Source organism: Haematobia irritans, chromosome 3 (assembly GCF_050003625.1).
Source record: "Haematobia irritans isolate KBUSLIRL chromosome 3, ASM5000362v1, whole genome shotgun sequence".
In the NCBI taxonomy this organism is placed as follows: Eukaryota; Metazoa; Arthropoda; class Insecta; order Diptera; family Muscidae; genus Haematobia; species Haematobia irritans.
The window spans coordinates 3,500,801-3,525,716 of NC_134399.1; the positions used below are offsets into that span (position 1 = coordinate 3,500,801).

Genomic DNA, 24,916 nt, shown 5'->3' on the forward strand with positions numbered 1-24,916 from the left:
GATTTGACTTCTTAAGGTTTAATGAGGAACAAATGTTGACCCAATTCGATTGAAATTTGGTACATGTCTTCTAACAACCATGAGAAAATTGGTCCATATTGGCCTATAGATGTATTTAGGCCCCATATAAACCCACACCAAGATTTGACTTCCTGAGCCTCCTGGAGCCTCCTTCCTTAAAAACGTATGACTTTTTCTTAAAGTAAAAAAAATCTTAAATTTTTGATTGAAAGAAATCATCCTTAATTTAACTGAAATATTGAATCTTTAGATTTAAGATAAAACGCTTCAAATATAAGCTTAGACTTATTTTGAGGATTTAGTATCTTTGGTTTAAAGATTTTTTGACGTATTGGAGGATCAAATTTTTTGCGATCCCGTAGAAATTTGGTATATATATGATCTCTAATTCAAAAAAAAAAAAATGTCCATATCGATCCATAATTATGTTATATATCGTCTCCAGATTTGACTTTTTGGGGTTCAAGGAGGCATCGTTTTGATCGGAATGTTACTCATATAGGTATTTAATCTGCCTATCTTATAATTTAGATGACAATGCTATAGAGTTTTAAGATACATTATTATCGCAACTGTTACCAAACCGGAGTAATTCGATTGTATATGACAGTGTTCAATAGAACTTTGTGCGTAATTCATGGTGCAGGGTACATCAGATTCGGATTGGCCGAACTTCGGCCGTTGTACTTGTTTAATCTTCAATTCATAATATTGAACCCATTAACCTTAACATCGGAATGATTTGGATTTCGCAGCGATTTTCCCTCTAAACATAAGAATCGAATCACCGATCGATATTGCTCTTTTCTTTTTTTTTTTAGAATCCTTGGGAACTTTAGTGTTTCAATAACCAATCATTACTTGCTGCTGTTTTTATTTTTACTTCCCTCTCCTTTCTTATAAAAATAAAACAAACACAACAAAGAAACTGGGAATTAACCTTATTCCAGTTGGCATTTGTAATGTCTTAGCACTGATGTTTATAAATTCAAAGTTTATGGGCAATTTGTAACAGCCAACACAATCGGTATTTCTTAAAGATAACCTCATCAAGTGCTGAAAAAAATCGAAATCAAACAACTGATATTGTTAGCAGAGAACAAAACAAAAAAATGATTACAAGAGCACTCCAAGAATAACAACATTTCCATTAGGAAATGTAACCACAACAGAAATGGCAAACCTATAAATAAATTAAAGTCAATTTTGTAAAAAGGATGCTTAAAAAAATATTTTTTTAATAAAATATTCCAAAGAATTTTGTAAATGACTGTCTATTCATAACTTATATTACTGCCTTGACCTTGGAACCTTTTTTGTAGAACTTTTGATTGTTAATACTACCAATGAAATATTGCCCACCTAGGGGTCACTCTGTCTCCAGTCTAGCCTGCAACTATCCGCCTTTGCAATACTTTGTCATCGCCTTTGTTTTTTGTTATTGTTCCATGTTTGTGGTTTATATATTTTTCAAATTTAAAATTCAAGCAAATTACCACACAATGCATCTACTGCAATTGGCATTTTGAGTGCGAGCGATATTTTGCCGCCGAATAGTTATTGGTGCTGATCTCAGCAGTTAAAGCATAGACTATTACCACCATCAACTAACCGGCATTGTTATTGGTTCCCTTGTTGCTAGACAATGCAAGACATTAACAATTTGTTAAAGCTGCAACAAATAAATAAAAAAAAAACGTTATGGCTAGACAATCATCAATACGAAATGGTAGGGACGAACTGTTCGTTCGAAATGTAAAATAAGTCACCAGTTTGCAAACTTCATTGAATGCTGGATACTGATTTCGGGTGGCTGTAGACTTTCTTACCATCCTTCAAAAGAGTAATATTGACTTAACTTGATGCAGTGAATGCCATGCAAAATTCCATTGGATGGATAGATGATGACTTTGCTTGAGAAATGCTTTGTGATATTTTTAGCATTTTTTTCTAGGAATTCTGAAAACCTGGAAAATTACTTATGCAGCCGTAAGAAACATTGAAACAATCAATGTGGTCCCCTTTTTGGTATACATCTTGGTGTTATTTTTAATAATGTAAAGTTTTTTTTTTTATTAGCATTTAATCAACTATTTCAATTACAGATTGTTGAAATTAGATTTTATATGTTGAGTAGTTGTATGAGTGCTGTTTTAGTTTGATCGTTTTGCTTATTTAAAGAACTTGAGAAAAAATATATCTTGGATATAGAGTTAATTGAAATTGATACCCTTCAAGTACATGCAGAGAAGGAGTATGATCCCCCCAACCATGTTCCAAGAGCAAAATGTTACTTTTTCACGGAAAACATATACCATGTTTGTCGAAAGCTTGTTCTTCTCTCGGAAATTGTGTATCTGATTTCGGAAAATATGTTATGTTTGACAAGAAAAGAATATTTTTGCGACATAAATGCTACATGGTTGCTGTGAAAAAGTAACATGGTACTGTTGAAACGTGTTTGATGTGATCATATTCCTTCTCTGGGTGTACATTTTAAAGTAAGATATTCCCTCATAGGTTAGGTTAGGTGGCAGCCCGATGTATCAGGCTCACTTAGACTATTCAGTCCATTGTGATACCACATTGGTGAACTTCTCTCTTCTCACTGAGTGCTGATCGATTCCATGTTAAGCTCAATGACAAGGGACCTCCTTTTTATAGCCGAGTCCGAACGGCGTTCCACATTGCAGTGAAACCACTTAGAGAAGCTTTGAAACTCTCAGAAATGTCACCAGCATTACTGAGGTGGGATAATCCACCGCTGAAAAACTTTTTGGTGTTCGGTCGAAGCAGGAATCGAAACCACGACCTTGTGTATGCAAGACGGGCATGCTAACTATTGCACCACGGTGGCTCCCAAGATATTCCCTTATGCTCTGGTTCACGAATACGCTAAAGGCAACATTTTGAATTGTAATGTTTTTTTGGCAAAAGATGTAAGCCAATTAATGTTTTGCAGAAAAATTTCTTCTTTATCTATAAGAATAGTATATATAAATTTTGTTTTATATATTATACACACAAATTTTTGGTTTTCTGATTCAATCATGAAATTATTTGATCAAATTAATTTTTTAATTGAAATATCTTCACTGAAAAATTAATGATAGTATCAATCACAGTTTTAATTGGGCATAAAAAATACTTGATTAAACAATTAATTGATTTCGTTAGCAAATTTCAATTAATTTTTTAATTGATTCAATAAAAAACAATTAATTGATTTCGTTAGCAAATTTCAATTAATTTTTTAATTGATTCAATAAAAAATTTTTATTTCAAAACTCAATTTTCTAATTAAAAATGTAACTATTTTCAATTACTTTCTTAACTGACTTTGTGTGTTTTAGTTTGTTGAAAAAATTTATTGTATCTATTAGGGTGTCGAAACAAATTAGGCAAATTAAGCTTTATCCTTCTTCTGATCGATTTATTTTTATTTCTTCCTATGGTGCTTCTCTGTTAAAGGTGTCAATCGTAGCTTCCACATACAATTATATCACCCAAAATTTTATACATAAACTATAAATTTATTTATTTTTTTTAATTTTAACTTAGTTCGTATCATTACATGAACAGCATTACATGAGCAAGGCTTAGACAGAAACTAGAAAACTTGCCTTAAATTCCAGACGCTCAAAATCATGATATAATTATTATATCAACTTTGTGGCAAGTACCAGTTTCTTTGCATAAGTCTCACTACTCAAAATGGTATTACAAAACGCCGAAGAGAGGGTCAAGCAACAGGAGATTTTTCCATTTTGATGGTCCACCAAATAGTTTGCTCCATTTCTGCCACCAGTTCCACATTGAATGACATATTCATTTTCCCCCCCTGGCATAGGCTTGTTAACAAATAAAAAACAAATTATTTTGCAGTTACGTTTCTTAATTAATGTTTAATTAGGAAAAATATGAATTTAATTAGGCCAAAATCTAATAGTAAAGTGGTAAATGTATATCTTCCTCTTGCCCGTAGTAGCATGATAGCTTGATGTGTAGAAATTTTGAAGAAAAAAAAAAACTGAAGTTTTACATAATCTTTTGGTATTTGCTGATAGTGAATGGGTTTGGTGTTCACTTTTTATTTAATTCGTAAATTTAACACGCAATTTAATAATAATCATAACAACAAAATTTAAATACAATGTGTTGGGCGATTTAGGAGAATTTAAAACTACATGGATATTCATTTGCCAGCATTACTCACTCACGGGTGTGAAATCATAACAAAATTGTTGGTAATGTATATGGCGTATAACCAAATGTTGTTTTGTTAATTGGACTTTTTAATTTGTGGTCTTTGGCCAATTGCTGCAAATTTTAAGCGTTACTTATTCGCCCATCACCATTATCATTATTCCTTTATATATTGATCATAAAGAAGCTATCATTAAATTCATATAAGGCTGATTTTATATGCGTGGTGATTGTTTGATATACTACAGGTCTGGTCATAAACTTTAGCCAAAAACATTGGTATTTTGTGTAAGTAAGGAGATATCATGGTGGTATGAGGATGGTCACAATAAAGATTTGAAAGGTAGAGAGAAAAAAATCGTGTTAAACTAATGCTCAAATTAACTTCTTTTTATTGGGAAAAAATTATTTTGTTTTATTTTTAAAGTTTTTAAGAAAAAATTTCCAGCCCAATGGATTTTTTTATTCCAAGTATGTCTTTCAAATTTTATGAACTAAACGTGGGTAATATTAATGTTAATAGTAAGAATGAACTACAGAGTGATGATTTGTCGCCAATGATTACTTTTTTATAGAAAATTTAAGAAACTGGTAATGGCAAATGGTACCTAAAATCATCAAAAAATGGCAGTAAATTTTTGTTATTAACAACGCGTTCTGAAAAATTTTTTGGCAATCTCAAAAAATTGAATAAAATTTTGTTCAATTTCGCACGAGATTGTTCATTTTCTCCTCACCCTCAAAAAAAATCGCTTCTCTAACATATGTTCCAAACATATTTTGCAGGAAGCACATATATTATTGGATGCTGCCGAAACATTAATATGTTTGTTTTATGTGATCATATTATATGTTTGGAAGCATTTTGAGCCCAAAAATATTATATGCTTGGAAGAACTTTCCCCAAAGAAGATTGTGCTCATTCCCTAAGCCAACACACTATCCACTGGGCTACGTAGCAGTTATAGTCACCAGTAGACAATTATCGTTATAAGTTACATTTATATAGCATAGTTTGCAGCGCCCACGAGCCCATGCAAACATAACATTATTTCAAAGAAACATACATTTGTTGGCCACGTGGAGCAGTGGTTAGCATGTCTGCCTTGCATGCAAAGGGTCGTGGGTTCAATTCTTGCTCCGACCGAACCATTTTTTTTGTAATTTAGACATTTATACTATATGAAATTTTTATAATGAAACTTCGAAATGTGGGTTATTAAAGATTTACAGTTAGAAACAGTGCTTGATATAAACGGAATGGCTTTTTAATAAACTATTATTTTTTTTTCAAATCTCTATGCTCTTGGTTCCGAATGTCTATTCTCTTTACTTCGAATACTCGTTCTAATATTCAAATTAAATAATATTTAGACTTAAGCATATCAAATTTGTGGCCTTATCATAAAGCAGTTTTCCGAAACAACATGCAACCGTTTCACAGAAATTGTAAACATATATATGTTTACTCGAAATTTGTAAATTTATATATGTTTACATTCAACATATTATTTTTATGAAACATTCATGCCCCAAACAAAATATATTTTAACATATTAACATATGTGTGCCAAACATTTAGTGTTAGTTTAGGAACATTACACATTGGCACTTAAATATATTGTGTTTAAAAATTGTGCCCGAAACACATTTTGTTTATATCGGAACATATGAAAAACATATTTTTCTAACAGTGCTGAAAGCAATTTATTTTTTTTTTTTTGTATAACAAACACTGAAAGAAAAATCCGTAGCTAGAGTAACGATTTACTTGTTTGTAATTAAATGTATTATTTTTTTCGAAATCTTCCACATCCAAAATTTTATGAACTAAACGTGGTTATAAAGTTCAATGATATTACATAGATGTTCAAAATTAACTAAAGCATGATTTCCAAAAATAGAATTACTGTATCGTTAAAATGGTCATGATTTGGCGCCAATGATTTTTTCTTTAGTTTTAGTTCATTTTTTCTTCTATGAAAGGATGTAATTTCATGAATTGTAGTTAAAAAGTTCACCAGTTCACTAGATTTTTCTTTCTTTTAAAAACGCTTTGTGGAAATTTCAAAATGTGGAGTACAATTTAATTCAATTTTCACACGATGTAGTTCATTCTTCCTAAACCAGTTTACTTTTTATCCCTGCGCCACACTATGGAACAGGGTATTATAAGTTAGTGCATATGTTTGCATCACCCAGAAGGAGATGAGATAGACACATGGTGTCTTTGGCAAAAATGCTCCGGGTGGGCTCCTGAGTCGATATAGCCATGTCCGTCTGTCCGTGAACACATTTTTGTAATCAAAATCTAGGTCGCAGTTTTAGTCCAATCGACTCAAATTTGGCACAAGTATGTGTTTTGGCTCAGAATAGAACCCTATTGATTTTGGAAGAAAACGGTTCAGATTTAGATATAGCTCCCATATATATATTTCGCTCGATATGGACTTATATGGCCCCAGAAGCCAGAGTTTTACCCTAATTTGCTTAAAATTTTGCACAAGAATATATATATATATATATATATATATATATATATATATATATATATATATATATATATATATATATATATATATATATATATATATATATATATATATATATATATATATATATATATATCTTTCGCCCGATATGGACTACTACGGTCCCAGAAGCCAGAGTTTTACCCCAATTTGGTTGACATTTTTCACTAGGAGTACAATTAGTAGTGTAGTCAAGTGTGCCAAATTTTATTGAAATCGGTTCAGATTTAGATATAGCTCCCATATATATCGTTCGCCCGATTTACACTCATATGACCACAGTGGCCAATCTTTTAAACAGATTTAGTTGAAATTTGCACCGGGATTAGAATTAGCATTGTAGCTATGCGTGCCAAATTTGGTTGAAATCGGTTCAGATTTAGATATATCTCCCATATATAGCTTTCGCCCGATTTACACTCATATGACCACAGAGGCCAATTTTTAACTCCGATTTAGTTGAAATTTTGAACAGGGAGTAGAATTAGCATTGTAGCTATGCGTGCCAAATTTGGTTAAAATCGGTTCAGATTTAGATATAGCTCCCATATACATGTTTTTCTGATTTCGACAAAAATGGTCAAAATTCCAACATTTTCCTTGTAAAATAGCCATTGCTTAGTCGAAAAGTTGTAAAAATGACTCTAATTTTCATAAACTTCTAATACATATATATCGAGCGATAAATCATAAATAAACTTTTGCGAAATTTCCTTAAAATTGCTTCCGATTTAAAGGTTTCCCATATGTTTTTTACTAACATTGTGTTCCACCCTAGTGGATTAGCCGACTTAAACTTTGACCCCCATATTCATAAAAGTTAACGTAAACTTTAAACCTACTATTACCATACAAATTCCTTCGATAAACTATCAGTAAATTATTATGAATATGGGCATGAGTCTATAGATTTTGTAGAAGTCTATTAAATTCTGTCCAGATCGAGTGATATTTAAATCTATGTACAAACCTTTATATATAGCCCCCAACACATTTGACGGATGTGATATGGTATCGAAAATTTAGATCTACAAAGTGGTGCAGGGTATAATATAGTCGGCCCCGCCCGACTTTAGACTTTCCTTACTTGTTTTCTTTGGAGGTGATTAACTTTCAACGCTTATAAGCTAGACAGTGGACCCACTGAAGAAGTTTGTAAACTTAGATGGAAACACCTTAGCTATCACACAAAGAAAAAGTTATGTTGACTTCTTCATCTTGAAGTAATTCTTCCAAAAAAGCTATTGGAAACCACAGTGCGGTGGTGAAGATTTACCTGAAGGAACTGCAAATCATTCAAGATTTTCAACGACTGCCACTTCAGTTGCTTTGTCGTCCTCAGAGAGCTCGACTACTTAATATCGAGGCCGTCGAAATCGCGCAATCTGAATCAGACTTCTTGTTTTCAGTATCAGAAACTGGAAATTTCATATCTTAATTTTTCTAATTCTGTATGCTCTTGGTATAGGCGGTAAGTCGTTCTCGACCTACTCTAACTCAGCTCATTGCCGAATTTCATGGATTAGGATCTATGGGCTCAGTAATATTCTGGTAATAAACTGGCGGTTTGACGTCTGTAGCGTGCTCCAGGAAATCTTATCAATCATTGTGTTCCAAATTTACCCCATGTGGGATTTGGAAATAATCCATGCAGTTTGGTAACTGAATCGTGCTACCCCGATTGTCAGCATCAAAAAAACTTGTCAATGCCATACACAACATTTCTACCCTTCACGTCGATATATTACTGTCTTTGCTCGGGTGCCAATATTCTGTACATTAAATGCAAAACAGAATATGCAATAATATCATTTACTAGAGACGTACAGTAGAAAAAGGGTCTCAAAATTGCGTATTTTTCGTTGATTATTCAAGAATTACATACTTCTTTAAAAGTCAACGAAAAATTAATTTTAGAGCCCACCGAAATGGAAAATATTAAAAGCGTATTTAGATTACTGCCTCTACTTTAAAATAGCATCGAGAAGTAAATCGAAACTAAGTGGGGAGTTAGAGTTTGGTATCGTTTTCGAATGTTCTCTGGAGTGGACATTGGTACTCAAAGGGTTAAGTGAAACTATTATTTAATTTGCGTATTCTTTTTAACATAGTTGCCTAAAATTGGTACAAAAAACATTCGTAATATTCAGTTAATCATTCATTTTTTTATTTTTCACTATAATTTTACTGCTCCTAATAAAAAAACGACAATAGAATATATCCGTTTGCCATTTAATCTTAAATCTATTCTTTAAATGAGATTTAGCTTAAGTTTCTGTTACTTTTGAAACTTGTATTCGATTACGCTTCAAATATTACTGACCTTACCTACATAAAAATTCTGTTGAGTGTTGAAATAGAGGCCATAAAGTAATTATTATTCCATTCAAAATATTCTCACACCCACATCGAATTCTGAATAATGATTATCGAAACTTTTAACAAAAAAAAATGGTGTGTGTGTTTGGGCGATATCATGCAATGGCTTCACTTTCAATTTCATTATAGAAACCAAAACAAAGAATTCTCCTTAAAAACGTAACAGCTAGAGTGATATTTGTTAACCAATAATGAAAGTGAAATTATTAGCATAGTCGAGTTAGTACCCCATATGAATTCTTAAAATCCCCTACCTACATTCACCAGTTATAATTTCAAAGCAATGAAATCCAATTGAATTTCATTACTTATGGACATAAAAACAAAAGAGCAATTTATTCGTATTTATTGAAAGCATTTAAGTGACAAATGGCCAAAGCTTGGGTGATATAAAAAAAGTGAAAAGTGTCTAAAGAAAATAAAACCAAAATAAAATTTACCCCCATCACTCGAAGAGCCAAATGGCTTAGAGAGTTTTCTTCATCCGGCAAAACCCTTTATTTAAAATTCCACTCAGCGAAAAAATACGGTTTCACTGGCCATTCAGACCCATATGTTTAGCCAGGCTAATTGAACACCCTCCCCTTGTTGTTGAAATGTAAAAAAGCAAAGAAAAAATCTTCCCCCAAACTTACTCATTGCTCACTCTATCTGTCAATGACAAATGGAAACTTTGGTGAAGTACGTGCGTGCCTGGTGCACTAAGCGTTTGAGTAAGCATTACTGCGCATGGTCTTTTTACTTTGTGCTTTTACCCGTTTTAATCATATTCAAAAGAAGAAAGTTTCTTTGAATTTTGTCGGCTATAAAAGTTGAATGACTTAAAATCTATAATGGAGGAGAATTACTAACCATGGTCAATGTGTCTAGCAAATAAATTTGCCAATTGGATGGTCATCCAAGAAAACGTAGTACCACCCTCGGTTTAAGCATTCGGGCTGCGTCAACCAAATATGCTTAAAAGTAGAGGCTAATGCCAACAATTTCATATGGTCACTAGAGGAATAGGCTAGGTGCCTAGATAAGCCATCATTAGCACCATCTGCAACATCATAAAAATAGTATTGGTTGGCCAAAGACATACGAGTACAATGGGCTCAACCTGCGGAAAATGCAAAAAGTCGAAATGTCATTAAACATTTCGGGTTAGCTATTTTAAATATTTTCATATCAATATATAAGAGCGGACGCCAACCCAAAATATACACGCAGATATGGAATTTGATCACCTCAAGCATGTTTCAAGAGCAAAATGTTATTTTTGTATGGTGACCATGTAACATGTTTGTCACCAAAATGTTATTTTCTCGTCAAATATGACCTGCTTGTCGAAATCAGATACATGATTTCCGAGAAAATAACATGGTTGCGAAAACCATGTTACATGGTCACCACCCAAAAATAACATCTTGCTCTTAAAACATGTTTGAGGTGATCATATTCCTTCTCTGGGTGTAATACTTAGTTTTATACTCTACACTTGTATAGAAATGTATAGCTCCCCTTGTACTTTCTAATATAGTCCTTGCTCGGGCGCCATCATCAAACAAAACATGTGGCAACAATATAAGTTAAACACCTAAAACTTAATGAGAGATCAATTGAGAGTATTCCAAGTTTACAATTTATTAAGATAAACTTATCGACTTTTTCAAATTTAATTCTTGCAAGTCAAAAAATCGAGTACTGAATTTTCTAAATTTTGAGACCTTAACAACAACTTGATTATTGAAGACATATTCAATTATTGTGTTATTTTATTCAATTTTTTATTATTTTTAGTTTATTCAATTATTATCATTAGCTATCAAGGGATTGAAGTTCAATTCCGTTTTGCTCTTTGGAACCCACTGTGCTTAAGGTGCAATTATTTTCGCCACAAGTAGTGGCATAATTATCATGCTTAACATGTTATTGTTATTTTCAATTTTTATTCATGTTAATTTCTCATTTAGTGATTTATTTACTTTGCATTTTTTTTTTCGTTTGCTTTTAACCTCCTGATACTCCCAGTCATTTGAAACTTTAAGACACATTTACCCTAGTAGCTTATATCACCGAAACCCTGGGGGCAAAGGGGTATAAGTTGATACAGTACAATGCTACTTTTTCTAACCAAAAAAGAAATGCTTTCTTCTCTAACATTTTGAGATGTATGCCGAGTAGGCAAACACGGACTTGCAAACATACAATTGTGACTCTTTATGAATGTGTTTGTAATGCGTCTGCTTTTGGTGCAATTTCTAGAGACTTTTACCCAGTGCATGGTGTTGTTTATTTACCACCAATCATATATGAGCATTCAAGTGTCTAACTATGGGATTGTTTCGGAGACTTTGGTTTGTTTTTCGACTTTTCTTGGCCATGATGAGGTCTGTCGGTGGTAGGCCACAGCCTTATACAATTTGATTTATAACATTTCTCTAAAAATATATTGCTGATGGATGGATGACTAGCTGGCTGGATGGTTGATTTGGTTTGCGGAAATCTAGATTTCTATCTGCAACGACCTTAGTTGTTTCTACAGACATACTACATATGTCAATGACTGGCACAGTGCTACGCTCATGTTGTAAATGTTGTATTTATGGGCAAAACTAACAAATGTGGATGTGGGCTCTTGTTTTGGTACTTAATAAACTTGGCAAAGAAAAAGTGAAATGTTTGGCTTCTTAAGGTGCCAGAGAGAGGAAATTTCCTTTGGTCAAGAAGAATTTCTCCATGTATGTTTATCTTTTGTTAACATGTAGCTATTTTATTGCAAACATTTTGCTGGAGCAAAAGTAATTAACGCCTTTATTTTTTATGGTTTTTTATTGCAGCATCCCAAATTTTAAGGTGTTTCCCTCCATTAACGCTTTGGAGAAATAGCAGGTGTGTATAATTATTTCGCATTTTCGCCAAAAATCTTTAAGAAATAATTAAGTAAATACTCTATAGAAAGTAGAGATGAACTGTATACGTTGAAACAGAAAAGGCAAGAAAAATATGATCGGGTGCCAAAAATATTTATTTGTGTATGAATTAAAGTGCAAATAATTTTTTATAAAAACTTTTCAACAGAGAATCCGATATTGTATATTGAAAGATATAAAATTTTAAAAATATAAACTGAAAAATAGGATCCAATTAGTACATTTCTAACTAGAGTTTTGTTTAGTACACTTACAACTATTTAGTTGAATTTTCGAGAAATAATTTAGTTCACTAAATAATTTTATGTTTTTAACTGATAAATAAGTTTAAGCCTGTTTTGAAAATAACACACTATATATGTATAAATATTTAGTTATATAACATTCAACTTAAATTTTTTACATACACTGAAAAACGAGTTTCCTTTTGTAAGGAATGACAAAGAAAGTTTTTTTTTTGGCTCTAAAAAATCTTTAAAAAAATAGACACGATTAAATACAATCTTTGCATCGCTTATCATAAATTCGGATTTATTTGCCCTGAAAGAAAATAAGAAAGTGGAATTTCGTTCCGCAGGAAGGTAGTTTTTCTTTGCGTGTACGGATATTATAAATAAAATTTCGCGTTTAGAATTCATAGAATTTAAAAATGCACTCGTGAGTAACGAATAATATAAGGGTCAATTGTATAACATATACTGAAGGCTATGCTCTGGCCGGCGATGAAATATGTATATCAAGGCTTGTATAGATTGATATCTAGCATTTCCTTTATAACAACTTAATAAAACCTTCTTTCACGCACCTTCTTTGTCCAAGAAAACTCGTATATAGTTATCATAATATGTCGATTGATATTTTAAGTCAATGTTGATAAATCATTCAATCGGAAAACTAACTGAAATATATCTGATGGTTAGGTTAGGTTATGTGGCAGCCCAATGTATCAAGCTCACTTAGACTATTCAGTCCATTGTGATACCACAGTGGTGAACTTCTCTCTTATCACTGAGTGCTGCCCGATTCCATGTTAAGCTCATTGACAAGGGACATCATTTTTATAGCCGAGTCCTAACGGCGTTCCACATTCCAGTGAAACCACTTAGAGAAGCTTTGAAACCCTCAGAAATGTCACCAGCATTACTAAGGTGGGATAATCCACCGCTGCAAGGCTAGCATGCCCGCCTTGCCACCCACCATTGCACCACGGTGGCTCCAAATATATCTGATACTGTATTTGTTTTTAGTTGAACTAGATATTAACCCGGTAAATGTCAACGAACGCCATTTAAATAAATAATACAATGTCTATGCTCGGGCGCCAGTTAAATTCACTAACATATTTGTCGCTCAATTTAATAATAAAATTAATTTTTTTATAGAATGAACGTATGTGCAGTTTTTCCAATATTTAGGGGTTCCGTAAAAATCGGTGTACTATATCTCTTGGAGCGATATATATCGCCATTGACCACAAATATTATTCCTCATTATTTTCTTTGCATTTTATTACTATCATAATTGTTCATCTTACTACATCAGCGTTAGAAAAAAAACTTATGATTAATGATGTAGGATGTGTTTTTCTTCTTTCTGAAAAGCAAACAGGATTAGTTGCGTTGGTGCAGCATGTGTGCCACGTTTATGGTCTCTCTAATGGGATAATGAAAAATGCGCTTGCGCAAGATTTTGATAACATTTAATGACAACTTGTTTGTGCATTCATGCATCTATGGAAATATTCAGATAAAATAAAATGATGCTTAGATGATAATCGATAGAGACGTGAATTTGCAACTGGTGTAGGTCTCTCTCAAAAATAAAAAATGAAAATTAATTTTTGATTTTTTATTCATTGACGATTGAACGTATATGTGAAAAATAGGTTCTTATATAAAACACAAACTCTTATTTAATGTCGATTAAAAGTCTTGATGGAAAATTATGCAAAATATTCGGGATGCAAGCAATTGAGGCTATAATGGATATTTTGCTATTCATTTGTTTATTGGAGATAGTTTCGTTTAGATAGAAATCCCAAAAACTTGAATCGAAATATAATCTCATTACATGATTAAGACATTTTTATAAAGTAATTTATTACATACAATGAAATATAATCATTTATGCTTGTCTACTTCTTTCATTCACTTCCTTATAATTTCAAAACTCTCTAATTTAAATGTTTCTTTGATTACCAAGAATAGAATATGCCTATAATTTTATATGGCATACCTTGTTATTCACCGGTCGCCAGCAATCATTCAAACTAAATCCATACTTAATCTTGTGGGTAATTTGAAAAACATGTCTGGTCGTTATGGAACTTTTTTTAATTAAATCATTTTTATGATTAAAAATTGTTCAGTCTTCATCATTTCTTTCTTGGACCCTCCTAAGTGTGTGGAAAGTGGATTTGAGGCTACGTGTCTCTATGCGTTTGTATAAAACAATTTATGGAGGAACATTTCGCATGGCTAGGCCAGAGGAGAGCTCTCACATCAAACCACAAAATAAAAATAATAAAATGGACAAAAATCTAAATATGGGTTGCATTAGAAATCGTGATGATTAACAAGGGGCCATAACATGTTATTTATTTAAGTTTTGCCGGGATTTTTTTCTAACATCGAAAATAATTGCAACATTAATGGGCAAGGAGGTATAAACCATAAAAGTTGAGTAAGATTTTGCCTAAACGGCCAAGATGCATAAGCTTCACCAAGCTAAAGGTATGCCTTTAGCCTAGCTAAAATCTCCAAGTCTTCATAAGTTACAGCAGTTTTATGATGAATAATCAAAATCCCAGATGGACATAAACAGAATCAACTATCATCACCACAAAGATCATGATGATCAGTTCGTGTAGTAGCAGCAACAGCATCTAAGGAATGGGATGAAGTAATAACATCATCATTCCATGATCAGCAGCTTTAAACTACTGCGTCAGCATCATCATTCCATAAACAAAGCAAAAAACCTAAAACAATAAACACCAGCTTCATCACCTACCAGCATCTTCAACATCTACCTCAGTTAGTTCCAGAGCTAACTGACTTCCACTTCTGTTGGTTGGTGTTATTCAAGCATAAAGTTATGATGATAGATTGCACTAGACCTTATGCATTTGTTGTAAGTTTGCTTTAAACCGCTCATCATATTTACAGCAAAGGAACATTTTAAACAATTAGTGTTAGATTTATTTTGTGAAACATAAATATTTCATGTCTTCGAGATGAATATGAAATGAAAAGTGCTTTCTTTTCTATGGGCAGAATCCAATAAATGAAAGTGCTACTTTTTCTCCAAATTAATCAAGATCTCTTAGTCATGAAGATAGGATGTAATCATCGTAACAGCAAAATCATGAATTTTAAAAGGTTTCTTGTAGCAAACAAAAAAAAAAACGAAAATATTACAAAAAGACACAACACAACAGTTTAATCTTAAATTATGAGGCTCTAAATAATGGAAAGTGTTAGGTTTTAATTGGAAAGAAATTCTTTTAGTGACAATGGTTATGTATTTTATACGGGCGCCACATTGAGTAGGGATCATGATAAGCTATCTGAAAAATTCAAGCTACGATCATACAGTTAATAGGTGGTGACTGATTCAAATTTATTAACAATATGAACATCGACATAGCTGACGTTTATAAAGTTTATCTATGTGGCTCTTTTCCTTGAAATCTTAAAATTCTCAAATATGGCGACCGATCATAAATCTCTTTAGAGATTGAATAATATGGATTGAAAGTCTAACGTTTTCCCATTGAATAAGGTTTCTGGTTATTTGCATTTTTTTGTACAGAGCATAATAAAATATGCTTATTTTCTTAATATTACAACATCCTTTAATTTGCTTTAAATTTTTGCAGTAATCTATCTCTGTGAATTATTGGTTGACCTGATTTTAAATCTTTTGCGAATATGAATTGTCTTAGCTTTAGGGTTTCTTTAAATTAATTATTGCCTACATTTTTGAAGGTGCTTTCGATTACCATAGATTTCAACTTTTGATTAACTATGACACTTCGAGTGTGCGTTGCTCTTGGTCATTATTCATCCAACAGTATAAGGTGTAAGCTGTGATAATCGTTTGTCATGTGCTACAGTTCACTGATTTTCTGCTACTACAGCATCACTTAACTAATTTTTTTTTTAAAAATTGTCACTTTTATGCTTGTACTTTTCCCATTCGAATCGAAATAGTAAAAAACACATCAAGCTAACTTGAATGTCTTTTGTTTTCGGTTTCCTTTTGCGCATGGCATACATCACTCTTTGGAATGCATTCTGGTACTTGGTGCTTGTAGAGAGCCACCATCAGCCATATATAATTATCAACACCGAACGTTTGTATGAACTTTTGTTTATTCCAGTTTGTTTATGTTTTTTATGACCGAGTTCATGGAACAAATGAAGGCATATTACGCTCATTTGAAGCTTGCCTTGTTTATAAATGTGTTAATTTTTCCTGCTAGATTTAATTACATTAGCTATCCATGTAAAAGGTAGGGGTTTACTGGTGTTGTTGTGGGGAACGCTTAGTAGACAGTAAGTAAATGCATTTAAAATTGTAAGAGATTGTTTTTTCTCCCCTTTGCAACCATGACAAATGACAATAAATGACAGCATATTAAAAAGTGATAATCAGATCATATTTAAAAAGTTTCACACGCCATAAATAAATAAAACTAAAAATTTATTACATTATCGGATGTAAATGTATGTATGAAAATGTTCAAACATATTGCAGGAAGATTACAAACGGTGTTTAATGCTCGGGCGCCAACGTTGAGGTAGGACGATAAGCTATTTTTTATGTTGTATTGTAATAATAAAAACAAGGATATTGAACGAAGTAAAAAAATTTTGGGAAAATTGTGTCCACATTTTGTTGATATTTCTGGAAATTTTCCAAAACTGTTGTATTACCCATCAAAATTTAAGTGGAATTTGTATATTTTCGAAATGGTCATAAATGAAAAGTTGAAGAATCTATATAATGCATATGCGTATGCTCGGGCGCCATATTTATAGCATTTATCTGCATTAAATAAGACATTCAATTTATATCGTGATCGTCCACTTGTATGGCGACAATGTATAATTTGTCATGAATAGCAAATTGGCCTTTAACAATTTATGCAATATAACTTTGTCTCAACTAAAGCAACTTCGATATTTAACATTTTTTTGTTTATATAATTGATCGGGCGCCAGTCAAAATTAAACACAAATATTTTCCCTTTTAATATTAATAAATGTTATGTTTGGTCAACTTTAGTTTATACATTTCAGATATTTTCTTGAGTGTATAACTTTCATATGAAAGCCTTTTTAATTTTTATTTCACTTATGCTCCAAAGGAAGTGGCAAATGTTACCTGCTGTGTAATTAAAACCAAAGAATTGCAAGCACTTTCCCATGTAGTTTAATGCTTGTCCAGGTTAGCATTCAACAAAGTCAGTCAACTCAATTTTACTTTTCAATTTGTAAGTTAAGGCAACCAAAAGGAATATAATGGACATTGAAGTAAAGCTCCATACATCCTCCGCTTTACATATATGCATCACATAATTAGTATGAAAAATGTTTTATCCTAAAGTTTTGCCCCTTAAAGTTGGTGTTGACACACATGACAATAATTTAGTTTCTAAAATGGAGAAGCATATATACCGAAGAACATCGTCGGATAAGCTTAAGTTGATGTTCCTTTTTTGTTGTTATACATTTATTATAATTTGTAATTAAATAACAAAATATTAATAATGACAAATTAAATTGAAGTAAAAGTGTATGACATTGGTTTCTATTAATCGAATTAAATTAAATTTAAATAAATTAATTAAAATTCATAAATGTAAACTAAATTAGATGACATAAGTAAATCGAAAATGTAGTTACAATAAATTAAATTAAACTTTATATACATTCACTTTAAATTTAATCAGTCAAAATCAAATGAAAATAAATACAATTAGACCAAACTGAATAAAATTTAATGTTCTGGTTTAAATTAAATTTCCTTTTTGCATTTATGCAAAATAATATAATCAGTCAATTTAATAATTGTCAACTGCGAGACTTTCTGATCGATGTCTTTATTATAAAATTCATATACATTTTTTGGGGTTTCTGTTTTAATTTACATCGCCTATAGAATTTGTATGTCCCATGATGACGAAATGATGGTAATGCATTATTTCAAGTGTGTTTACTTTTGCCACTTCGGACCTCCACAAAATGATATGTTATGAAAAAAAAAAACACTTGACTTAATTTATTTATGATAACAAGTAATTGTTTTGATTTATTGAAAGTCATCCAAAATAAAGGTTAGTGACAAACGTCAGCTGTGGGAGTGTATATCTTAAATGATTTAAGTCTAATTTAAGGTCATTTTTTACACTTAGCTAAAAATTTACCACTTATTTGTCCAGCAGATACTTGTTACCCCAAGCCACCTTACCATCATTAAAGTGGGTATTTTGGTCAAATATTTGTCTTGTTTTTGCACCAGCCACTGTTTTGTTTTGCTTAACTCATTAACACCTTTTTTAGCTATGATACCAATGCTGATTGTGATACTTAAAAATATACATCTATTTTTTATGCAACTAACTGTTTATTAGCGGTGTTTTGTCCAAAAAATTATAATAATAACAGTAACAAATCAACGTGTAAATGAACAATAGCCAACCATGGTAGCTTAAGTATCTGTCAATAGGCAAAAAGATTTTAAGTTTGGCAACTTCTTGGCTTTTATGGGCAATTTTTTCGGATGGTTTCGTTTGTTGTCTACGTATTATTGGAGGGGTTTTACTAAAACAAGAAGCTTAAGTTTTATTTGTTAACAAGATTTTTGGTTTGGTTTTGTGCGCAAAATCATTGTTAATTTGATTTGAGGTAGACTAAACAAACGGCAATAACATAGATTCACAGTCAATAAGGAATATCAAAACAAAAGACTTAAGACACAAACTTAAGACGGTTGCACATTTGCAAACAAAAGAATCACAAAAGCGTGCGATGCCAAATAAATTTCTACAAAATTGAATTCTATTCAATTTTGAAAATGTCACATAAATTATTTTGTTTTTTTTGTCACATTTAACAAAATCCAAAAAATTACCGTTTTAAATATTACTACTTTAATATAAGTATTAATGGATACAAGTAATATTTTATAATTGGAAAGTTGGTAATTGGTAAAATATTAATGTTACTATTCATTTTTAATCAACTCCACTAGATGTAAAAAAAAACAAACTAAATTTTCAACTATTTATTATATTACTCTATTCCTAATGGGGTTATGTTAGTAGTAAACTGTAAGAAATGAATACTTTGTGGTACTTATCATATTTAATATTGATATGTATTGTGATCCCAAGCATAAAATGGACTAGAACCCAAAAAATCAAAACAATTTAATGGTTGTACATATAGCCCATATTCAAAATAATCAATAAATAGTTTATCGAAGAATTTATGTGCAAAAGGTAGGTTTACAATTCAATTTAACATATTTGAATATGGGGAATAATTGCTTATTGGAACGCTGTTTCGTCTTATTTTTCAATTTGTTACCAAGTTGTACTCTCATCCGTTCTAGCACATACTTGAATTTTAGTATGATTGGTGTAGGGTATATTATAGTCGAACTCGTTTAATTTTGATCACTTTACTTATTTATTTTGTATTTTAGTATGATTGGTGTAGGGTATATCATAGTCGACCTCGTTCAATTTTGATCACTCCTTAGTTCTTTATTTTGTAATAATCTTGAATTATAATAAATTTACTGGGTAATTTATTTTATTTGATAAATTTAAAAAAATACTGTCGTACCACCTCTATAAATGTTATTTACATAAATAACAAAGCGGCTAACCATTGATCTCAAAGACTCCTCAGGAAATTCTATAAAAAATGATATTTAAACTCCATGCTATTAACGATGGTGAATTGCCAGAAACAAATGACAAATAAGAAATACCTTAAATGATCATATAAAAGGAACATTTCTGCAAATTATATAAAAAACTTCTAGAAAAAAATTTATGACTATTCTTAACAAAAATATTAATAGACTCGAGCCTAGCTCTCAAGGAGATGGACACTCATTAATAAACTTTTAGATAAATGGCAAAAAGCTACACACATTTTCTCCCTTAGAACTTTATAGTTTTTCTTTTGATGATTTCCCATAAAAAAACCAGAATGGTAGTTAATTTGTTCCTTCTTAGATAAAGATCCCTGTGAAAATAGCCATTTACATTTAAATATGAAGTAACAGCCTTTTCGAATTTTTCTATGACAATTAAAAAAGTGAAAAACAACTATAATCTTGGTAATTGACAATAAAATTGTTAAAGCTTATAATTATAAAATTGTTATTAGATTTTAAAACCTTTGGCTAATGGCTTTATAAGAGATTCTTAAAAATGTCATTAAACAAAGAAAAAAATATATTGGAATTTGTTGTCGTCAACAGAAAATCAAAACCTTAAAACCTCTTATGGTTTTACAACCTTAAGGAAATCCCATATTTTTATACGATTAAAGTAATTGTGTTATAATTTACATTTCTCTACATGCTATTCCATTGTTTGTAAAAATTTGCATTTACCTATATGGAATAGTAGGTGATGACGATTGTAATAAAATATACTACAAAAACACGATCATGTAAAACTGACAACATTCCCAGCACAGCCTGTAAGTATAGCTGAGTTCTGTGAAATGTAGACATAATATCAAAAATGGCATGCCATGTATCTATGACAAATCGATCTACAAATATGTCAAATGGATTAACATTTCATCATGCAAAGAAAGTGGGAAATGTAACCACAAAAATAACGACAACAATGCGATATCTAATATTTTGGCATTAAAATCTAAAAAAGAAAAAACAATTTAAATATAAAAAAACACAAATTATTTTAAATTACCATGTCAAGTGAATACGAAACCCAAAAAAGAACTGCAAATATTTTAGAACGGGTTATGTCGGATCACTTATGTCATATAATCGATCTTCCCGTTTTACTCCTTGAGTAGCCAAAGTAGGGATATCTTGTAACTTTTATTTGGACCCACTAACGGGCCTATTTACAATGAAGTCTCAACATGGTATATGAGCTTCGGACAAGCCAAACTGGTTCTTTTTGGCTATGTTGACATTCTTTTAATTAGAATGATTTTTGACATTATTTACTTGTACTATCATAAACTTTATTAGAATGTTCTGCAAATTCAATGTTATTGTATATATATTACAAACTCAAATCATTCTAACTGAAAAATAAAATGTTATATTTTCCTAAAAGGGCTTTATTAATAATTAGATTACTGTACTCATTTAGTTTTTAGTTTGTATTTGTTAACACCAAGAAATTCACTCCTCCACCCACTAATTAACAGAACTTTAACAAACAAAAATTTCAAAATAACAAAAATGTAGAAATTTTACATAAAACACATAGTCATAAAAGCGTAAAATTACATTTCGCAAAAGGAAAAAAATAAACTTTGCAAACAATTGCAAAAATACTATGACCACCACAACACCTTCGCTGTGCGAGCCATGCTACAGTCTATGGCAAAAAAATTAAGACTGTATAGATTTACTTTTGGCTGGGAGAAAAAATCTCAGAAATTCACAAAATGAGTTAAGATACAAAATTATGAGAGATTGCAAATAGGTTTACTACAAATGGGGAGTATATGTGGTTTCTTCAAGTGGGCTCTCTCGCAAAATATTGTTTTTCTCTTGTCGTTTGTCTGTGTTTGTTAAAAGTGGCTCTCTGTTTATTATGATTGTTTAAACAGCTGCATACAAAAAGCGCATGTTTTGTCATTGCTTATGTGAGGGAGCACAAGCAATAACATATTTAAGAAGCCGGGATTTCGCTCACATGTTTGCCCTGAGCTTCAGTCTGGTGGAAAGTTATGCTCTTTGCCGTTTCATAATAACAACTCTGACTGCATTTTTTAGGGGGGCTTTTGTGGTTGATTTCATTGCTTGAAACTCAACACTCTTTACTAATGCCAAAGCACCTGTTTTAACTTGAGACATAATTCTCTTGGTGCATGCTTTGTGTATGTATGAGAGTGTGTGTGTGTATTTTGGAGGGCAATGAGGGGATTTGTATGTTGTTTGGCTCCCTCATTCATGTTTACCAGCCCCCAGACACTTTTATTGCTATTGGTGTTGGTAAGTGTTTGCGGTTTCTGCGAGTCTCTGTTGAGCGCCACTACTACTACTACTACTAGTGCTAGCTAGCCAAGAGTTTATCAAGAGTTTCTTAAGGTTTGACCAAAGAAATCATAACGTCTTAAAACATTGAGCTTAGTGCACGTTTCGTCAATGTGAACGCGCTTCGAAGCTAGCAAAGCAAACGTTTGTTGTTACGGAAATCAAAATATAACGAAACGAAATATCTGCAAAACGCGTTAAACAAATACGTGTGCGGTCTATACTAAAACAATCTTTTGGATATAAGCGCCTCTTTTAATAAAATGTACCAATTTCAAGAAAAATAGATATCAAACATAAAAGTTTTTATAAACAATGCAAAATAAAATGAAACAAAATTTATAAAAATATATAAAAAGACATTTATTAATTGCTGAAATATCTGAGATTTTAAATTTATTTGTGAAAATGTAGAGAAACCGAAATCCCCCATAAAAATATGAAAATTGATAAAATTGTTGATACCAGAAATTCTGCTATAAATCTTATAAAAAAACAATAGAATCTGAATTAATCTAAAAAACTTTCATTTTTAGCAGAGCTAAGGAATTTTCGGGCTCCCCAAATACCTCCATTAAAATGCAAATTATAAAATTGTCACTTTTTTACTAAAAATCAAATGCAAAAATGTACTAAGCCCCATAATTTAATATTCAACACTATATATTTTTAACATAAATTAAAATGGTTAAAATCGAAGAAAGTTAAAAAAAATATTTCAAAACCAACCTAATTTTACTTATTATTAAACAAACAGACACACTCACATAGTCCAGCATATGTAAAACAAGTCTTTAACACCCCTGAAATCATCGAATGTGGACCCCAGCATAGCTAACGAATCCATGCACTTTTTCTGTCCCCCCATTAGTTGTTTTGCATACATAATTAAGTCTTTAAGAGAAATTGTTATGATAATAGCAACAAAACATAGCTAATGTCGCTAGTGATGATGTTATTTATAATAAGGGGATTTCACAAAAACATATAAAAAATGATACCAATATTTAAATAAAAAAAAAATACAAACAAGACAAACAAAAAATATATTTTTGTAATTTTTTTTTTTTTTTGAAAAAACAAAATCGAAACATACAATTAATAGAATTTTTAAATATCAAAAAATCTTCCCTGGTGTAATTTTCAAAAACTTAAAAAAAGAACGGACAATGTTAAAAATCTGTGTTCAAACTTAATTTTTAAAAATAAACTGAGTGTTTGTATTTATGTGTCAAATTGGTGTTAACAATTTTTAATATCAGTTCTATTTCTCTCCTTGGAATTCTACATAACTTTATGTTACTTCAGTCCAGATAAATTTAAAACATCAAACAAAATGTGTTCGAAAAATCAAATGACCAACTTAATGGAAAAAATTAATACGGTGAGTTTTTTTTTTGAAAAATTTAGAGGTTTTTATAACTCAATACAATAAAAATAATAATTGGAATCAGTAGGTTGTCCAATAGAGATAACCTAATGGGAATTTGGAAATCCGAAACAGGTGTCTTCCCTCCATAAAAAGGGATCCATTCAATTTTGCACACAATTTGAGAATTGTGATTTTTTTGATACATGCACAGAAGGAATATGATCACCCCAAACATGTTTCATGAGCATAATGTTACTTTTTCATGGGAACATGTAACATATTTGTCGTAAGCAGGATACAAGATTTTTCGTGAAAAGCTAACATAATGCTGTTGAAACAAGTTTGGGGTGATCATATCCATTCTCTGGGTGTACAAGTCGAATACAGTTGAAATAGGTTTCGATTAGGATGATACGCTTACACGCAGAGTAGGAATATGGTAACTTAGAGCAAAAGGTTGTTTTTGAAAATGGAGAAAACCACATTTTTGCCGCAAACGTAAAATGGTTGTCGAAATCAGATACATAATGTCCAGAAAATAACATGGTTGCGATAAACATGTTACATATTCACCGTCCTTATTCCTTCTGCGGGCGTACTCTGAAAGAAAGCTGGCATAGTTCCAAAGATTTTGTCTTTACTCTGATTACATTAGTATTGATTCCGAGTCCAAGAAGCGAGGAGTTGAACGAAAGATGCATATAAGATGAATTTCTCTTTTGAATTTATTCGTTTCTTGTTTTTAAGTAAAAGTAAAAAGGGGTTTTAAAATAAAGATTTGAAAGATGTTCCATACTTGTGAATGCCTTTTGGTGTTATAGTCAAGTTACAAAAAATCATCGAATTAAAAAGCGATTTCAATACTATTGAAGATTTGTTTCAGATTTTTTTTTAAGTTGACCTCTGCCCTTACACAGAAAAAAATATCACCAAAATATTAATTGAAGTTGAAAATGTTTTCAATTAATAAATTAATTGATACAATTAACTTTTTAATCAAGGTAGAAACATTAAGTTAATTAAGCAAATGATTGAAAATTTTAAAATGTTTAATTAAAAAATTAATTGATTGATTGAATTCGAAAGACTAAGTCAGTTAAAAAAGTGATGAACATTTTTTTTTATTTTATAATTAAAAATGTATTTCAAACAATCATTTGTTATTCCAAATAAAAACTCTAAGCCAGTTCAGAAAGTAATTGAAAATATTGACCTTTTTT

General features: G+C 31.2%; 1 protein-coding gene across 1 annotated transcript in view; it reads left to right on the forward strand.

Annotated features, from left to right (window-relative positions):
• Positions 1-23,471: 23,471 nt before the first annotated feature.
• The window catches only part of DAAM (disheveled-associated activator of morphogenesis-like protein), a 94,350-nt gene continuing 92,905 nt past the window's right edge, over positions 23,472-24,916 (forward strand). Inside the window, exon 1 of the mRNA XM_075298674.1 lies at positions 23,472-23,708. Coding sequence (XP_075154789.1) covers positions 23,661-23,708 — 48 coding nt within the window. The 5' untranslated portion in view covers positions 23,472-23,660. The remainder of the gene's footprint in view (positions 23,709-24,916) is intronic.